The sequence below is a fragment of the Apis florea genome, unplaced genomic scaffold, assembly GCF_048593485.1.
Source record: "Apis florea isolate Af1SG1 unplaced genomic scaffold, ASM4859348v1 contig_3496_pilon, whole genome shotgun sequence".
Lineage (NCBI taxonomy): Eukaryota > Metazoa > Arthropoda > Insecta > Hymenoptera > Apidae > Apis > Apis florea.
In genome coordinates this window covers 6,316,879-6,334,151 of record NW_028256773.1, presented here as the reverse complement: position 1 = coordinate 6,334,151, position 17,273 = coordinate 6,316,879, and the positions used below count along the sequence as shown (strand labels likewise).

General features: G+C 23.5%; 6 protein-coding genes and 1 long non-coding RNA gene across 7 annotated transcripts in view; 2 read left to right on the top strand and 5 right to left on the bottom strand.

Annotated features, from left to right (window-relative positions):
• Window positions 1–219: 219 nt before the first annotated feature.
• On the bottom strand, window positions 220–3,747 carry LOC100870254 (uncharacterized). Its single transcript, XM_012494540.3, has 4 exons — window positions 2,882–3,747; window positions 2,660–2,770; window positions 2,316–2,579; window positions 220–2,239 (listed from the first exon to the last, which is right to left on the bottom strand). Exons 1-4 carry the CDS (start codon window positions 3,111–3,113, stop codon window positions 2,043–2,045), a joined length of 804 nt encoding a protein of 267 aa, XP_012349994.1. The 5' UTR covers window positions 3,114–3,747; the 3' UTR covers window positions 220–2,042.
• Window positions 3,748–4,639: 892 nt separating this feature from the next.
• On the top strand, window positions 4,640–6,309 carry LOC100870371 (uncharacterized). Its single transcript, XM_003690548.4, has 4 exons — window positions 4,640–4,800; window positions 5,236–5,376; window positions 5,565–5,708; window positions 5,983–6,309. The coding sequence occupies exons 1-4, from the start codon at window positions 4,705–4,707 to the stop codon at window positions 6,124–6,126; spliced, it is 525 nt and encodes a 174-aa protein (XP_003690596.1). The 5' UTR covers window positions 4,640–4,704; the 3' UTR covers window positions 6,127–6,309.
• Window positions 6,310–6,677: 368 nt separating this feature from the next.
• On the bottom strand, window positions 6,678–8,153 carry LOC116415498 (uncharacterized). Its single transcript, XM_086913510.1, has 6 exons — window positions 7,814–8,153; window positions 7,519–7,577; window positions 7,317–7,406; window positions 7,206–7,229; window positions 6,987–7,107; window positions 6,678–6,873 (listed from the first exon to the last, which is right to left on the bottom strand). Exons 1-6 carry the CDS (start codon window positions 7,881–7,883, stop codon window positions 6,776–6,778), a joined length of 462 nt encoding a protein of 153 aa, XP_086769636.1. The 5' UTR covers window positions 7,884–8,153; the 3' UTR covers window positions 6,678–6,775.
• Window positions 8,154–8,508: 355 nt separating this feature from the next.
• tank (EI24 domain-containing protein tank) lies at window positions 8,509–11,477 on the top strand. The gene is made up of 7 exons (XM_086913424.1): window positions 8,509–8,578; window positions 9,094–9,169; window positions 9,402–9,580; window positions 9,663–9,918; window positions 10,008–10,351; window positions 10,421–10,495; window positions 10,564–11,477. The coding sequence occupies exons 2-7, from the start codon at window positions 9,155–9,157 to the stop codon at window positions 10,649–10,651; spliced, it is 957 nt and encodes a 318-aa protein (XP_086769550.1). The 5' UTR covers window positions 8,509–8,578; window positions 9,094–9,154; the 3' UTR covers window positions 10,652–11,477.
• LOC147656833 (uncharacterized) lies at window positions 8,580–9,151 on the bottom strand. Its single transcript, XR_015293721.1, has 2 exons — window positions 9,005–9,151; window positions 8,580–8,780 (listed from the first exon to the last, which is right to left on the bottom strand). It is a non-coding gene; the product is annotated as an uncharacterized LOC147656833 (long non-coding RNA).
• Window positions 11,478–11,578: 101 nt separating the features above from the next.
• On the bottom strand, window positions 11,579–13,587 carry LOC100870132 (transforming growth factor beta regulator 1). The gene is made up of 5 exons (XM_003690546.4): window positions 13,339–13,587; window positions 12,955–13,183; window positions 12,609–12,885; window positions 12,318–12,537; window positions 11,579–12,242 (listed from the first exon to the last, which is right to left on the bottom strand). Exons 1-5 carry the CDS (start codon window positions 13,456–13,458, stop codon window positions 12,069–12,071), a joined length of 1,020 nt encoding a protein of 339 aa, XP_003690594.1. The 5' UTR covers window positions 13,459–13,587; the 3' UTR covers window positions 11,579–12,068.
• Window positions 12,955–17,273, bottom strand: part of LOC100869770 (CUGBP Elav-like family member 1-A) — a 479,952-nt gene continuing 475,633 nt past the window's right edge. The window contains exon 15 of the mRNA XM_086913389.1: window positions 12,955–13,183. The gene's annotated coding sequence lies outside the window, so the exon portion shown is untranslated. The remainder of the gene's footprint in view (window positions 13,184–17,273) is intronic.

Genomic DNA, 17,273 nt, shown 5'->3' with positions numbered 1-17,273 from the left:
AAATTTATCTTATTTTATATACAAATATAATCATGTTAATAGTATCACTATAATTGTAACAAGAAAAATGTTACGGAGATTCATTCAAATATTTATATCATAATTGAAACAAAAATATATAAAAAAATAATTATGATACAATATAAAATTATATTTATATGTTTACACGCATGCGCGCGTGCGATTACATCATTCATATGGTTAGGCAAAAACGCAACATGTTTTTAAGCAGTTTATTTAGGAAATTATAATAACAAATGTGCGTATGTGCCCATAATACGAGACAATGTAAAGAACGTATTTTACAGGCACGCGTAGGTCTTTGTTCGAAAGTTTCATTTGCAAAGTATTTAATGTGTAAGTGTATGTATATGTAAGTATGTACGTACGTGTAATACATTAAATATCAGCAACAAATAGAACGAGGGTATGTGTTCGTAATATTAGCTAAGCGTACGCTCAAGATAATTGCAGTCTATTCAGTTTTAATCGAAAGATCAATTTTATATAATAATCATGTACTTAAATACGCAAGAGATTTTCATGTCCTCTATATCCTTGAAAGCGCAAGCTCGCTCGTATCATTCGTTAAGGTTTCTTTTTTTCTTTTTTCTTTTCTTTTTTTTTTTTTTTTTTTTTTTTTATTATTTCTTTTTCCCTTTTATGGCATACAAGCGTGTATATTTCAAAAGTACGTTCGTCAAATAGTAACACGTAAATAGATAACTATATATATATATATATAGAAAGAGAGAAAGAGATATGATTTCGAAGTATATTTACAATCTTGATTGAACCGGACTTAAATAGGAAGACGAAAACGTTGTCTTGAAAAATACAGATAAAGAAGTTATATTAAAGTGGAAGAAACGTTTTTTTTTTTTTTTTTTTTTTTACATTAATAAAACGTCGAGAAATACATTTTGTTTTTTCAATCGAAAGTTCTCCATCCTCACTACATTAACCTAAATACCAATCAAATATGACGATTTCTTAAAAATTGTTTTTTTCTAACGATACTAATAAATACTGGCATTCAAATAGTTTCGAAATACTAAAAAGGAGCGTGAGTTTAATATACATATGTATATTTATATATATATTTATATATAGTTTACCCCTTAATTTTCAAACGAGTCTTTATAAAACGGTTATTCGACTACATTGACATAAAGGCTCAATGGAGGTCGAAAGGTTTTAAAAGGACGGAGGAGAGGGCAAAGGAATAAAAAATGTGTTTTGCGAAGTATCGCAGTCTTTTAACAATAAGCTATTTATACAAGTGAATATGACTAACTTCACTTGTAGAAGAACTGTTAAACAGCTGCCGTTTAATTAAACGCCATAAAGTAGTATGTATCATGTTTTAGCGCGTTGACGACGGTAAAATTTCTCTTATATGTTATCACAGTGTTCGATGACACTCTCGTGTTAGAATATTTTTTTTTTTCTTTTTTATGACACGTCCTGAGATTCTACTCAAGTTAAGAATATCCATACGAATTGAATATCGATACGGATGATCGATGTTGATAGCAAAATACTTCGCTCTACAGCTTTGCGATTTCTTGGCACAATATCAAAAGAATTCGCGATTATTGCGAAATATCCACAGCCCTGAATTGGTTAAAGCATCAACTATTTTTTCTTTCCCTCTTACGTGTATACCAATTTTAAGAAATCAATCAATTTTGCTATGTCCGTTTGACATGATTCATAGCAAAAGTTGCCTTAATTGAGATATTGAATCAAGTACGCTACGAAAAATCAAGAAATGTTATCACGAATGATTACAAAATAAAAATTTGATATTCGAGCGCATTTTATGTGCATTTAGATGTGCAAACGATCCGTTTATAGATTGTTGTTTTAAGCATCTCAGGTACGTAAAGCGTGGACGAAATTTTGTGCCCTGTTATGATGTGATTTTTTTATATCCACAAAAAATTTTTGTTCTTCATTTCGCAAAATTTGTCGTTTTGTTCCCAAAATAATAGATTTTTGAACGACTATTTTTCTCTTTAAATTGAGATCATGTTACTTTACATTAGATCAGGAGGTGGTCTTTGAAATGCGATGCTTGCTACCGAAATGCTGCAAAAACCGGCAGTTATCACTCCCAGAAATATATAAACAGCCGTAATTAACCAAAAGGCAAATAAATATAATGTTTTGTTACAATATTTGCCAAGAGCTGGATCATAATTTGGCTCATATTCCTTATATACCCACATTGAGCCTGTAGACAAAAATAAAAAATATAAAAATAAAAATTGTAAACATTTAATATATATGTAAGTTTTTATATTACTGACCTATAATAAACCAGCCAAGCATAAAACAATTAATTAATGTTTGTGTTGGAGATTGTCGTATTCTTTCTTCATCTCTTTCTTCTTGACGTTGCCGTACTCTTGCAGATAAATGTAATAACTGTTTAAAAACACCAAAACCACCACCCACTAATAAATAAACAGGAATATATTCTCCTTGTGGACAATCATAAAGATAAAGTCCTCCAATGACCATCATACATATTGGAACTACTATTGTTACTCCTAAGATAATAGTACATCCAACTGAAATTATTAAAATATTAAATTAATAACATATTGAAATCTTCATATTGAAATCTAATGAAGCATTAATTTTTACTTACTAGTGCCTAAAAGTAAGACGATAATATTTTTCAAAAAATCAAATACTCCTTTTGAAACTTTATGTGCTTCTCTCATACGACCAAATAATGAATCATAGGATGGAGGAGGAGCTAAACAAAAAAGAACAAAAATATTATATATATTATTTAGCCAATATTTTCATTTGATTGATGACTTGATAATAAAACATTAAGACTTTTTTTATTAAAAATATTATTTACCATTTGGATCTATGGCTTCTTCATAAGAAGGAGGTGCACCACAATCATTAGTCAAAGTAGATGGGTGTCCCAAAGGTAAATTAATATTATGGTATGAAGGTGGAGGAGTATAACAAGTTGATGCTATTTCAGTGCCAGGATTTACACTTTCGTTCGTACTAACGAAATTACTTTGATTTAATTGGCTTAAAGGCATTTCTTCGCGTATATTTGTTGCTTGAAGCCAATGCATGGAGTTTGCATTAAATATTACTTGATGATTCGCCGTTGCCGCTATTGACAACAGCACACATATAATTTTATAACCTATAAATAACTTTCGTAACTTTGGTATTTTTATGTCGTTTAATAACGCATCACGTCAAAATATGGCACAAATTTTCGAAAAACGTATAAGTTGTGTAATTAAATTCAATGTTATACACTTTCGATTGAATCCGAATTGTTGACACATGTAAAGGAAAATAAACACTTTCCAGTATAATGTATGCTCTTTGAAATTTGCGTGGTGATAATTCGTTGGGGTTCAACGAACGATCAGAAAGTAAAACTTATATAACATTCAGTTTCATTTTGAAAGAAAAAAAAAATATACCATATTCTAGGAATGCACAAACTGTCACACCCCCGTTTCAAGAAACACAAAACAATCTTATCGCACAAACCGGCATCTACAATTGATTATGCCCACTTTTCCATAAGCAAATCACTATAAAGTTGTTGCACTGCTAAAGCATGCAACATTTCTTATTGGTTTTGTAACATAACAGTATTATCTTTAAAGACACTACTAATTCGGGAAACTTATATACATTTGCGCCACAATAAACCATGTGCGGCATACATACAAATTAGACTCCGTATCGAATACTGGCCGATCGATGATATTCGATACTAGTCGATTTTGTCGAGGTTTTAATTTCAAATGCGGGAAATCTATAATTTCAAAATATTTTCAATTCTATGTAATAATATTCTTTATTACTTTATATAGCAATATTTGTACTAAGCAAAAATATTTATTCTGTAATAAATTTCTTTACGTTTATTCTATTTTTAATTTATTAATATAAATTATTATATACAATATATTAATAGAGAAAAAAATGTAAAACAATTTATATTTGATATATTTATTAAACAAAGTCTAATAAATGTTCTATTGTTTTTTTAATATCAATTTATTTATTTTTTTTAAAAGATTATATTATAAACAAGAAAAGAAATACGAAAAAAAAAAGAATAAAATAAATTCACATATATAAATTTATTAATAATATTATAAATTATTATAAATTTAAAAATAATATTATAAATTATATTTTAGTTTAAATTGTTATATATTGCTGGTCATATGATATAATTAAAACTTATAATTATTGAATTCTATCATATAATAATATATCTATTTTATTATTACTTAATCTGAAATTAAAAAAGAAAAAATGAAATACTAATAATTTACTATGTAATTTCTTAGAGATTGCTTTTGATAATCTCGTTAAATAACAAGTTCGAAAATAGATGATATCTTGTTTATATTTTTCATTTTCCATTATATTATAGACAATTCTTCTTGCATGTTGAATTTTATTTCCCACAATTTCGTGCTCGATAAATGATTAAATGTTACGTAACCATATCTTATTTCATTTTAGTTATAATAACAAAAGGATAGGATTGTTAATTGATTATTATTTCAAAACAACTAATTATAATGACGATACAGGAAGCATATTGTAGTATACAGGAAGTCTTTTATGGCTTTAAATATGATCCGTGCATCAGTTGAAGAGTAAAGTTGTTTTTATAACAATTGTTTAATGTTTTCTGTTACAATCATGAAGTCACCAATTGAAAAATTGTTATTAATATTTGTTTTATGTATCATTTCATCTTCATATATACTGAACGTTAAGGTAAGATATAGAGTGTCTTATATATAGAGTATTATAAACTTTTGCATATTATTTTATTACTCTTTGAAACTATTATATACTGCATATATTTATTACATTAAAAAATCGTATATATTATTAATTTTAAAAAGTTATATTTATTAACTGATTTTAATTATTTTTAATTCTTATTTAAATAAAATTTTAATAAATCTATCATTTTATTTAAATAAAATAATATTTGAAATAATTTTTTTAAAAAATAGATAGATCTTTGTTATAATTTACTTAAACATATTTTTCTATTTTGTAATGACAATTCTTAAAAATAATTTTGAAAAATTTTTATTATTAATTTTTTTTAATTATAAAAATTCAGTGTACAAAATAATTTTAAAATAATAAACAAATAATATTAAAAATATAATGTTTTAATTCAATTATCATTTTTTTCAGGCAGAGAACAAAGTTACGATAAATAGCATTAAAATCGATGTCTCAAATGAAGATGTGCTCGAATCTTGGGATGCTAGTATTTCAAATAATCTAATTAATACAACGCCTAAAATAAAAAAGGATTGTCCAAGTTCATTAGAAGTATATTTTGATCTTAATTAAATACATTGTTTAAATATTATCTACATATATTTTAAAATACTATTTTCAAATATTTCAACATATCAGAAATAAATAGTTTTGTATAAAAAATTAGATATGTTTTCTAATCTTTTTACAGAATTTATTGATTGAACTAGAATAAAATAACATTTTTGTATTTTTTTCAGATAGATATCAAAATATATCAAGATGACCAGTTGGTAAGCCAAATGACAAAGCAGTCAGAAAAGCCGTTCAAGGATTTGGAAAATGCTAATTTATGTGCATCAGTTGAATATATAGATGAAGACGATGCATGTTCTGTTGCACCGGTAAAAAAATATATATATAATACAAAACATTTCTTTTTTTCTTAATCGAAATATTAAAATACACAGAAAAATAGATAATTCTTTCAGTAAATTATTATTATTATTGTTAATTAATTAATTATGATTAATCCTGATATATTTTCGATCAAAAAGAATTAATATTGACATATAATATTATATTGTTTATTATATTACATTATTATTTGAATTTTCTTTTATTAATACTAATATTAATGCATTATTTTTAAAATAATATTAATGAATTATCGAATAGGGTGAACAAAGTGCTTCAGAATGTGATATAAGCTCGTTGTTAAACAGTATGAATCCTGGAAATTACAAAACTATATGCGATTTGAAGGAAAGTGACTCTGTATTCGCTACTGCGACATTGGAGATAACAGTAGAAGCTGAATAAAAGTAAGATAATTGATATCACTGAGGATTATTATTACATTTATTTTGACGTTTACAACATTTAACATTACTAATTATATGTATTATTACTTGTTGCTTGTTTAATATTGCAACAGAAACATTTTATCTTCCAAAGATTTTATCTTCCAAACTAAATAAAAATATTAGCATAGTTATTACATAACTCTTCATTTTTATGTAAACTCCTCTTCTAATGATAAAAACATTTTATATATTTTAAGAAACAATATTTTAACAATTTTCAAAATTTTATTTTTAATTGTAAATACATATATATTTAATTTTCATTATTTTTAATTGGACACATTTCAAAAAGTTCAATAAATTGACTTGTCTTTGAAAAAGAAAGATAATAACAAAGCAAGAAATGAAGATACAAAAGAAGAATGCTAACTCTACTTATATTCTCAAATTTTTTTTTATCAAATATATTGTTTTTTTCTGGCAAAATACTTTTGATATTTGATTGAAATGTCTTCTTGTTTGAATCATCAAGTATTTTCTACTGTGCGATAATAATAAATAATATTATTTCAATATGATAACATTTTTTATAATTATTATTTCTTAATACAATAATAAAGTATACAATAATAACATTTTTAATATATAGTAATATATAATAATATTTATTTATTTTTAAATAAAATAAAAATGCTTACTTCAATATTAGTATTTCTTTTCACATTTGATACTTTTGATGAATCAGTTTTTTTTTCAATATTTTCTATAGCAAAAAGCATTGTAATAAATCCTATTATCCTTTTAAATATATGTTAAACATATGACTAAAAAACTGTCTAAAATTATTAATTGATATATTATAAAATCAAAACTTACGTATAAAATGACAATTTGATTTTGTATTATTTCTTAAAAACATTAAATTTTGAAATTTTATTGGTGGATATCTTATTTTTTTTTTATTTTTATTAACTTCCATTGGTTTATATGAATCATGCTGTTATTTCAAATAAATAGATTTAATAATTAAATGATTTAAATAATATTTAATATTACTTAAAAAATGTATGTAATTCATTTTATTATTAAATTTACTTTATTTTCTAATTTTCTTTTTTCCTGTAAATTTTCAATAAAATCTGAAATAATAAATGAATGCAAAATATTTGTATATAGATTTAAAAATAAAATTATTTTATTTGAAACCTTCTCTTGAAAAAAAACATCTTTTAGTGGATAAAACACTTTTTTTGGAAATTTTCCATTGAAAGAAGTTACATTCGTTGTACTTGAATCCTTTAAATTATAATTTATCGTATGAAACAAAAAAATTGGAAAATCAGAATTTAATTTTTCTTTTATAATGAAAAATTAAAAAAATAAAAAATTTTTTAAGTGAAAAATTTACCACATGTAAAGGCATCCAAATATGATCCCTGCCACCACGTAATCTTATCGTAGAATTTGCTTGGAAATAATGAAGAAAATTAATTAATTAATTCTCTTATAATAAACAAGAGAAATAAATATAATATATTTAATATAATAATACAATTAATTTAAATATAAAATAAAAATAATATAAATATTTATTTAATTATAATAATTAATGTTATGTTAATATGTAATAATATTTGATTTAATAAATAAAAAATTGTAAATAAATATAAACTAATGCAGTGCAATTAGAGGTTAAGTCATACTTTGAGTTAGATAGGTTACTCCAAAATTATCGCGCGATTTACAAACTCCACTTTTTGAATGAATTTTCATATTTTATTATATATGTTATAACTTTTAAATTACAGATTATTGTTAATCAATAGTAATAATCAATAATAATAATCAATATGAAAGAATGATTGACATTAATTATAAGTAGTAGCGGCGATCATTTAATTCAAGTTCCAATATATTTAATATTTTATTTTTTTTTATCTGTATCAATTAACAATTATATATAATGATCGGCATATTTTTATTTGTTATCCTTCTTGTGCAAAAAACTCATATAAACTTCACATCATAAAATTAAAATTATTTAAAATTTTAAAATTTAATTATAAAAATCAAGAATCAAATATTTTTATATAAATATCTAAATAATAATGTCATATCTATAAATTATATAAATATATTTATATTTTCATAATTATTTTCTAAGTTTCATTAAATTTAGTTTCATTTATTATATTATTATTATTATTATTATATATTTAATACAAAACGATATAATATAAAATGTATATGTATGTTTTATATTATTTTATTTATAATAATAAACAAAAATTATTAAAGATAAATATCTTTTTTAATAAGAATAATAATAACGCTTGTAAATAAATTACATAAATTTCAAGTTCAGGAAAACTTGGCTTCACCTATTTTCTGCCAGTATTAATATCTTCTAGCAAATTATATGTGTGAATTAAGTAAAGAACTTATATGTATATAAAATATATACATGTGTATGTTTTAAAATTTTATTGTTTAAAAATAAATATACAATTACAAATAATTATTAATTTTATATATAAATATAAATAAGTATATTCCAATTCTTCGAGTGCTTTATATTTTTATATATTTGAATTAGTAGTGGATTCATTAAAGATCAAAGATTCATTGCTTAGTGACCTTTATATCTATTAACATAATGTTAACCTTTGCCTGCAATGAAAAGCAATCAGTTGATACATATTCATAAAGTCATTTTTTAATTCAACTTTACGAAATTGCAATAATAGTTTCATTAATTTAGTTGGTAGCGCATATTTTTGCGCTTTGAAAGAAAAATTTCTATTTCGATCAGATATTCTTATTAATATTGAATGACAATATGTACGTGTTTGAGATATTAAAAAACTTATTTCTAAACTTATTTACTTTCATACCATAAATATTTTGCTCATATTCACTTTTAATGTGTTTTTGTGTTACTGCCATTGACAATTATGTTATTCCGAAAATGTTTTTTTGGCAGATTATTCAACATATTCAGATTATAAATTAACTATATTCTATTGTAATTATTATCGTGAAATATGGATAACGTGACAGTAAGTATTTAAATTTTTGTATTTAAATTTTATTTTAAATACAAAAATATGATTTTCCTAACCTTACATAATAATCAGATTTTTATCATAATTTTTTCTTTTTAATTATTTTTTTTTTATATAATTTTGTAATTAAATATATTCTATATTATATATTTTTATAATATAAATTTTTTATGAAATAAAAGTAGAATTAAAATTGATTTTAAAAAAAAATCTTTTTTTATTTTAGGGAATAATACATGCCATGTATAGAGGATTTGTGGATAGTTTGAGAGGAGCTATTGTCTTATTTTATATGGACAAACGAATTAATGAAAAATTATCTAAACCACTCTTAAATAAAACAGAAAATCATGGAAAAGACATAGCAGTCATACCTCATCCTCCAAAACATTTTAATCACTTAAGGTATATAGTTAAATTATATAATAAAATATATGAAAATTTTAATATTTTATATCTTTATGTGTATATTATAATGCATTTTCAGAGAATCAAAAGTGTTAAAAAGAACAATTCAATGTTGTGCTTTAAATGGTGGTGTATTTTGGGCCAGCATATTAATTTTTGAATGTGGTTTACTTCCATTTCTCAAGTACTTATTGACCATTATATTTGGTCATTCACCGGGTATGGGTATGACTGTGTGGTCTTGGATGAAACCATTTCTGTCATTAACTTTTGGCACTGTATGGGTACTACCACTATTTGTGCTCAGTAGGATAGTCAACAGTTTATGGTTTCAGGTATGAGTTATTTGATCTCAGAACGAGAAGCTTTGGCCAGTAACCATTGAAGGGGTTAATATCACATGCTATATTTGTAAACCATGTAGGACATAGCGGACAGTGCTTATAGGTATAGACAAGGACGGCCATTACTTTTATCTAGTGTGAGCAAGCTCGTAGCAGACACGCTTTTCAGTATATTGGTTCAAGCATTATTTTTGGGTCAAGGAATGTTGGTATCCAGGATTCCATTACCTCTTATAGGTGACATTCTTGCCCTTATACATATGTGCCTTTTATATGCTCTCTATGCTTTTGAATACAAATGGTTCAATATGGGTTGGGAGCTACATAGACGATTAAGTTTTATTGAAAGTAATTGGCCATATTTTGTGGGTTTTGGTCTGCCATTAGCAGTACTTACCCAACTGCCCAGTTCATATGTAATAAGGTAATTGATTTCTTTAAATATCACATTTCCTATGCAGGAATATTACTAATTAATCTATTGTTATTTTAGTGGCTGTGTTTTTTCTATATTGTTCCCGTTATTTATTGTAAGTGGAAATGAAGCAGTACCTGTGACTGGAGTATGGTATGTATGGTATACTTTTGTAAATTATATATTTTATTAAACTATGTACAAATTACTTTTTGTTTCAGTGATTGTCCATTAAAATTATTTTCACCGGTAATTGCTATTGCAAATACTCTTTTCAATAAAACAATTGGACCAACGAATAGACGGTGACATGAAAGAACATAAACAAATTTTTTTAAAATAACTAAATATATAGCAATAAACCGTCTTTTCAGGTTTTCATATAAATTTTATTAATTTTGATGAAGTATATGCTTAATTAATTTTCTTGTGTTAACTTTTATATAATCAAATTGAAAAGAAAAGTTTTCATTTTATTCATTTTCTATAATAATATAATTGAAATTTAAGACATACCTTATGTTTTAATAGTGATATTTATAAAATTAGATAAATTCATAGATATCCAAAAATGAATTATAATAAAGAATAGTATTTGTAAATGCATTATATCTAAGTAAAAGTTATTGAAGATACAAAAAATTTATAAATTTGGTAACATTTGAAAAATTAGTTATAGATATTCTTTATTATATTATAAGAAATTAAAATAACTTGAAGTTTTATACATTTTTATTATTACTATTAAAACATGATAAAAATAATATGCTTTAATAGAATAATTGCGTATATAAAAAAAATTCCTAATATCTTTTATAAATTATATAACTAAAAGAAATCAAATAGCGTTGCCTAAAAATTTGCACAACTAAAAATAATTTTTGGATTAAGTTAATTAATATATATATATATTAATTATATATTAAATATATATATATATATATATATATGTATACATATGTTTATGTATTCAATTTTTAATTTTTATCTAAATTTGTCAAAGTATATGTTACTTTATACAATATAATAAACTTATCACTAATGATAGATATTTTAGTAATTTGTATATTGCTACTTCTAAGAAAATAAATGTAAACGTAAGGAAGAAAAAAAAATAAAAAAAAATAGAAGCAAATATCATTTCAATATTTTGTAATCAATTTACTAATTGTATTTGATATTTTGTTATTTTATATCACTATGATATTGTAACTAGTCAACTTTAAAAGTCTTAAGTAATATGTGATAATATTTATTGCAAAATATTTACAACTAAAACATCCATTTAATTATATACATCAAATAGTAGAAGAGAGATGTTTTTATGATACATGTGTATATTAGTTGTATATTAATGACATTTAAGTAAAATTTATTTAAAATATATTTTGCAGTGTAGTTAAAATTATAATATGTATATCAAGAAAATATTTACAAAGTATTTGTTTCGTAAATAATTTTTATGTTACTTATCGCAACTTTATTTATACATTATTTCAATAAAATAGAAAAATATTTATAAAGAATAAATTGCTTTATATATTGTAGTTTAATAAATAATATAAAGAGATTTTTAGAATGAATGTTGCTAATTTTAAAAATTTTCCAATTTTTTGTAAATATATAATTTAAAGATTAATGTTTGATAATAATGAAATGTGCGTATTGTATCAATACATAAAGCAAAATATTTTTTTCTGAAAAATTTTTTATCGACATATAAAGATCACGAGAGAAGTTCTTGAAGAGCTAAAAGATCATTATCAGAAGGTTCTTCTTTAATTCTATATGAATTTGCTAATGCATAATGCCTATGCAAAGCAGCAAATCCAAGTCCAGGATCTGTTTCTTCTTCTATTACTGGACTTGTTCCTCTTTCTATTGGTTGATTCTTGCTTACCTACATTTATTAGTTAAAATTATTATTTTAATTATTATTTAAAATTATTATTAATGAATAATCATAATTACATACTTCGAAACGTTGTTGTTTGTACATAGCTAATTTACGAGTTCCAGGTGTGCTTTGAATAAGATTTTGTATAGTAGGATGTGAAATTCCAAAAAAATCAGCTCCTTTTGGCGTTATTGAACGAAGTGCAGGAGAAATTGCCATTAATAGTTTAGAATGACATTCATCAGGAGTAGATCCAACTAATGGTTGGTCTAGATCATTATCAGATACAATTTCAAATCTACAATACAAAATATTTTATATCTATACATATTATAGTTATAATTGTATTAATTATTAATGCAATTATACCTTGGTTTTGATCCACCATCTAATATTTTACATGTATATAAACTTTTTGTTCTTACATCTCTTAAATTAGCATATATTCTAGTGCTGCAATAACCTACTGGATAAATGAGATCTTCTGTGTGATAAGCAATTCTGTCTGATACTACTTCTCCAAGCGAGTAAACAGTAAGATCACCCAAAGAAATAGGAAATATAGGTCTTCCATGGACATCTAATGGTATTAATTGAACTACTTTCCTTGCAGTTTTATTATAACGCTTAGCTTTATTTTTTGGTTCTAAAAATGTTGAAAAGTTATAATTTTTCAAAATAATAAAACATAATTTAAATTAGAATATTTTAATACCTGAGCCATCAGTCGATATTCTTTTTTTTGTAGTTTTTTTAGGTGTGGAACATTCTGGATTAAATGTATTAGTATTAATATTGTTTGATTGAGATCGAGCTATCATAGTAGAAGGATCTATATCTCCTTGTTGTTGACATAATTTACGTAAAAGAAACAATCTTTCTTCTTTCACAAGCATAAGATTTTCTTGCATTTGTGCAACCTGATCACATAATGCTGCATTTTCCTATAATTATAAAGTTTTTTATAATTTTTGTAATAATAATTAAATTTGTTATTGTGTATTCTCTTTTATTTGCATTTACTTTTATTTAAAATAATAATTTATTTTTATGAAAAAAGGAAAAAAATATTATGACAGAAATATATTAAAAATCTTACGAATACTGTATCTTTTATAATCCTTTTTAATCTTCGATATTTTTTTTTATATTTTAAATTTTGCTGCAATTCAGCATTTTTCTGAAATTCACTGTAATAATTATCATAAGCTTGAGTCATTTTAAATTCATTATATTAAACACAAAATACAAAGACGAGGTTATGATCTAATGATATTTGTGATTATTTTTATTAGATATGTTAGGTTATGTTACAATCTAGGATTATGCAAAGGATAAGATAGTGAATAACTAAACAAATTTATCATATATGATTTTACATTTATGCATATTTTGATTATTACTTAATATTCAAGATGATACCGGTCATATGTTTATTTATTAGATGAAAAAAAATAATTTTTATATTTTTTCATTTATATATTAAAATTTGTTCATTAAAACTTATTTATAATTCTTTATATTTTGAATTTTTTCAATTATATTTGTTGTTTATTAAAAACTTATATAATATATTAAAAATATTTACTCTTTTTGTCTGTAATATTTTTAATTATTTTCTAATTTTTCAAAATACTTTTCAATTTATTTTTCAATACTATATCATAAAAATTAAAATAAAATAAGTTTATAATTTATATTTTATTTTAATATAAAATAAAATAGATAAGATTATTGGTATAAATAAGATAAAATAGGAATTTTATTTTAAATAAGCTATTGAATTTGTTAAATCTATTAAGTTATAATTTAAATTAATTAAAAAAAAAATGTATATACATATATTTGCATGTATTCTGTTCATTTTATTTATTTATTATACGAAGAAGGAAGATTCTGGGGCATAAAAGATAAGATGTTGATTTTATTTCGAAAATACGATTTATTAACCTGTCGAACGTAAATTCTGTAACGCGCGTTCGCACGCACAATGTTTTCTCTGTCATGCTCGTTTCTACATTTTCACGCACGCGGTATACAAAATCTATATTGTAAACATCGTGACGCGTAGCTTATCTGTTAGACGTAGATTATCCTAGAAATCGGGTTTTTAAGTTCTATATCGATTCCAGTATTTCAAATCATCGAAAAATTCTCTTTATGCAATTTAATGCGCAAGTTGCGAAGGGACACGTGTTTAGGTACATCCACATTATCTCCCTCTCTCTCGATTCTTTTCTATTTGTTATATCTTTTTTAATTTCGTTTGTATTTTTAAATAGTGCAATATTTCAAATATTTATCAGAAATCATTATTTAAAAAAGAAATTTATTATATATATATTTGCAGTTGATTTACGGCGAAAAAAAAGGAATCATCGTTTGAATCAAAAAACTGTTTTTAAAAGTTATTTTAACTTTTGAATTTAGCGACTGAAATGGCCAATAAATTATTTATTATATGTATATCATATTTATTATACATATATCATTTAATTTCACAATATGGATATAACTTTAAAAAAGTTTTTTTTATCAATAAAATTGTATTTTATTATATTCATCAAATGAAAAAAATTAATTCTAAAATTTATTAGTCTTTTCTAAAAAATCTTTCTAAAAAATATACTTATGATGAGAGAGAGAGAGAGAGAGAGAGAGAGAGAGAGAGAGAGAGAGAGAGAGAGAGAGAGAAAGGGCAGAAAAAAGTATGTGTACTCCATTCAGAACATGTAAATAAATTCATACGTAATTGATTAATGTTCTAATTTCATTCAATTGTAAAATAAACATGTCCAAAAGGACAGATATGACTTTAAATTTCATTCAAGAATTTTTTCTAATTTTTGATGACGTCCAAAATGATATTCAAGAAAGAAAAAAAAGAAAAAAGAAAGAAAAATAAAACGATCGATTTTGTAGATAAATTTCTCCACTTTGTCAGCACAGATCATGCACGTAGGTACTTACAACGGAGATCATTGTATGGAACGAATTATAGTCAGATATATATATACATACATACATACACACACATATATATATATATATATATATATATATATGGTAGAGATTTTTCATTTTCGAGATTTAACTACGTACAAAAAATATCCTTATCAATTACATACGCTTTATATACACGGTGTACCTATATACGTGTTTTCTCCGATGATTGTAAGAATTAAGTGCGTGTGCGTACTGTACAACCTGTAGCGTATTTATAACATTCAAACGAGAAAGATCACAATTTGCGTTTTACCATTTTCTCTTTGTTTTTGTTTTTTTTTTTTTTTTCTTTTTTTACAGAGTCATGATGTCGAGTATAAGTTGACACACGACTCTATTACACTGTGTCGCGAAAAATTTTGATTTTTAATTAAAGAGAAGGAAAGTGTTTAATACAGATAATAGAGTTTCATTATAAGATTCCTCGAAATTTTTTTGTGGATGTAGTAACACGATTAATAAGATTGTATCAAAATAATTTTCAATACTGATTTATATTGAAAAAGATATGAAAATGACGGGAGAAATATCTTGCCCAATTTTAATCCCATCTATAAATTCATGATTTAATTAGATATAGTTCTTGTATAATATTTATAATTAAGTAATTGAAGATAACAATAGAAATCGTGTGATGTAATAAATATTTTATCAAAAGAGATATTAATCTATTGGAAAAGTTAAAATTGACAGAGTATTTTTCTTGGAAAAGATATAAGTTTTTTTTCAATTTGATTATTTTTGGTTATTTGTAAAGCATGTATAAATAATTTAAATTAATAAAACATTTTTTTAACATTTTCTTATACCTTGACAATTTTATTGTGATAAATTATGATTATTTTCAGATTTTTCAATTTTTTTTTTTTTTACGAATTTAAACTGTAAGAATATCGTTTTTATTGTTTTAAATATTAATCAAAAGTTGATTAAATATTAATTAAAAGTTACATGAAAAATTTGTAAGTATTATAAAAAGATTTATATTTATTTACTACAGTAATAATATTTTTTTTTATAATTGACTCGATAATTGAACAGTGGATAGAAAAAGTTCGATTATTAATTTATAATATAAAATTTGTATCTTATCTTTTAGACTTTCTAGATTTTTTTCTTCTACAAATTAATATGACTCTAAATTATTCAAATAAAAAATAAATATAATAATATTTATTGATATATTTTATCAATAAATAATATTTTAGTACTCGAAAAATTATTTTTCTAAAAATCTTAGTTTCATTCATACTTAAAATTCGATTTTTTTATATTGATTTTTAGAAATTCGAAGTTTTCCTTTTGAAACGAAACTTTCCATTGTAAATTTTCACACCATTAAAATATTCGTATCAAATCTTTTCTATTTTTAATAAATCAGTAGTGTATCATTACATCCAGAAAATATATATTTTATTAAACTTTCTAACTCATTAATTAAATTAATTAAATATTTCAAATACAATCATAAATTTTCGCGACACATCGTACGCATAGATTTTTTTTTTTTTTAATCTCATTTTACAGATTACACTTTCCTCCTTCCTCGTTACCTGAATTAACAAACGGTTAGATCATTCCGCCATTTTATGATCTACCTTTGAACGATATGACAAAAACGTATATCTTCGACTCTTTTTTTATCCCGTAAACGGCCCTTTAACCATTTCTATTGGCGTGCTTTGTTCGAAAATATTGCATCTTTCTTTCGATTCCTTTGTACATTTTTTTTCTTTTTTTTTTTTTTTTTTTTTTTTTTTTTTAAGTCTTTTTATTCTCTGTACCTATATATATTATGTATATATATATATATATTTTTCTTCTTTTTCGCATTTTTTCGATGATAATTTATTTTGAAATTATGCGAGTTATTTAGAGCAATTTCTCTCTCACTTCCTCTATTTCAGTTTCAACTAAAGGGTTCAAAAGGGCGGATATACATTCTCGTCTTAGCGAAGAGCGAATTAATTAGGCCGAACACAATGAACATTCATGAAGATAGTTATCAAAGTTACTGCTGGATTATGC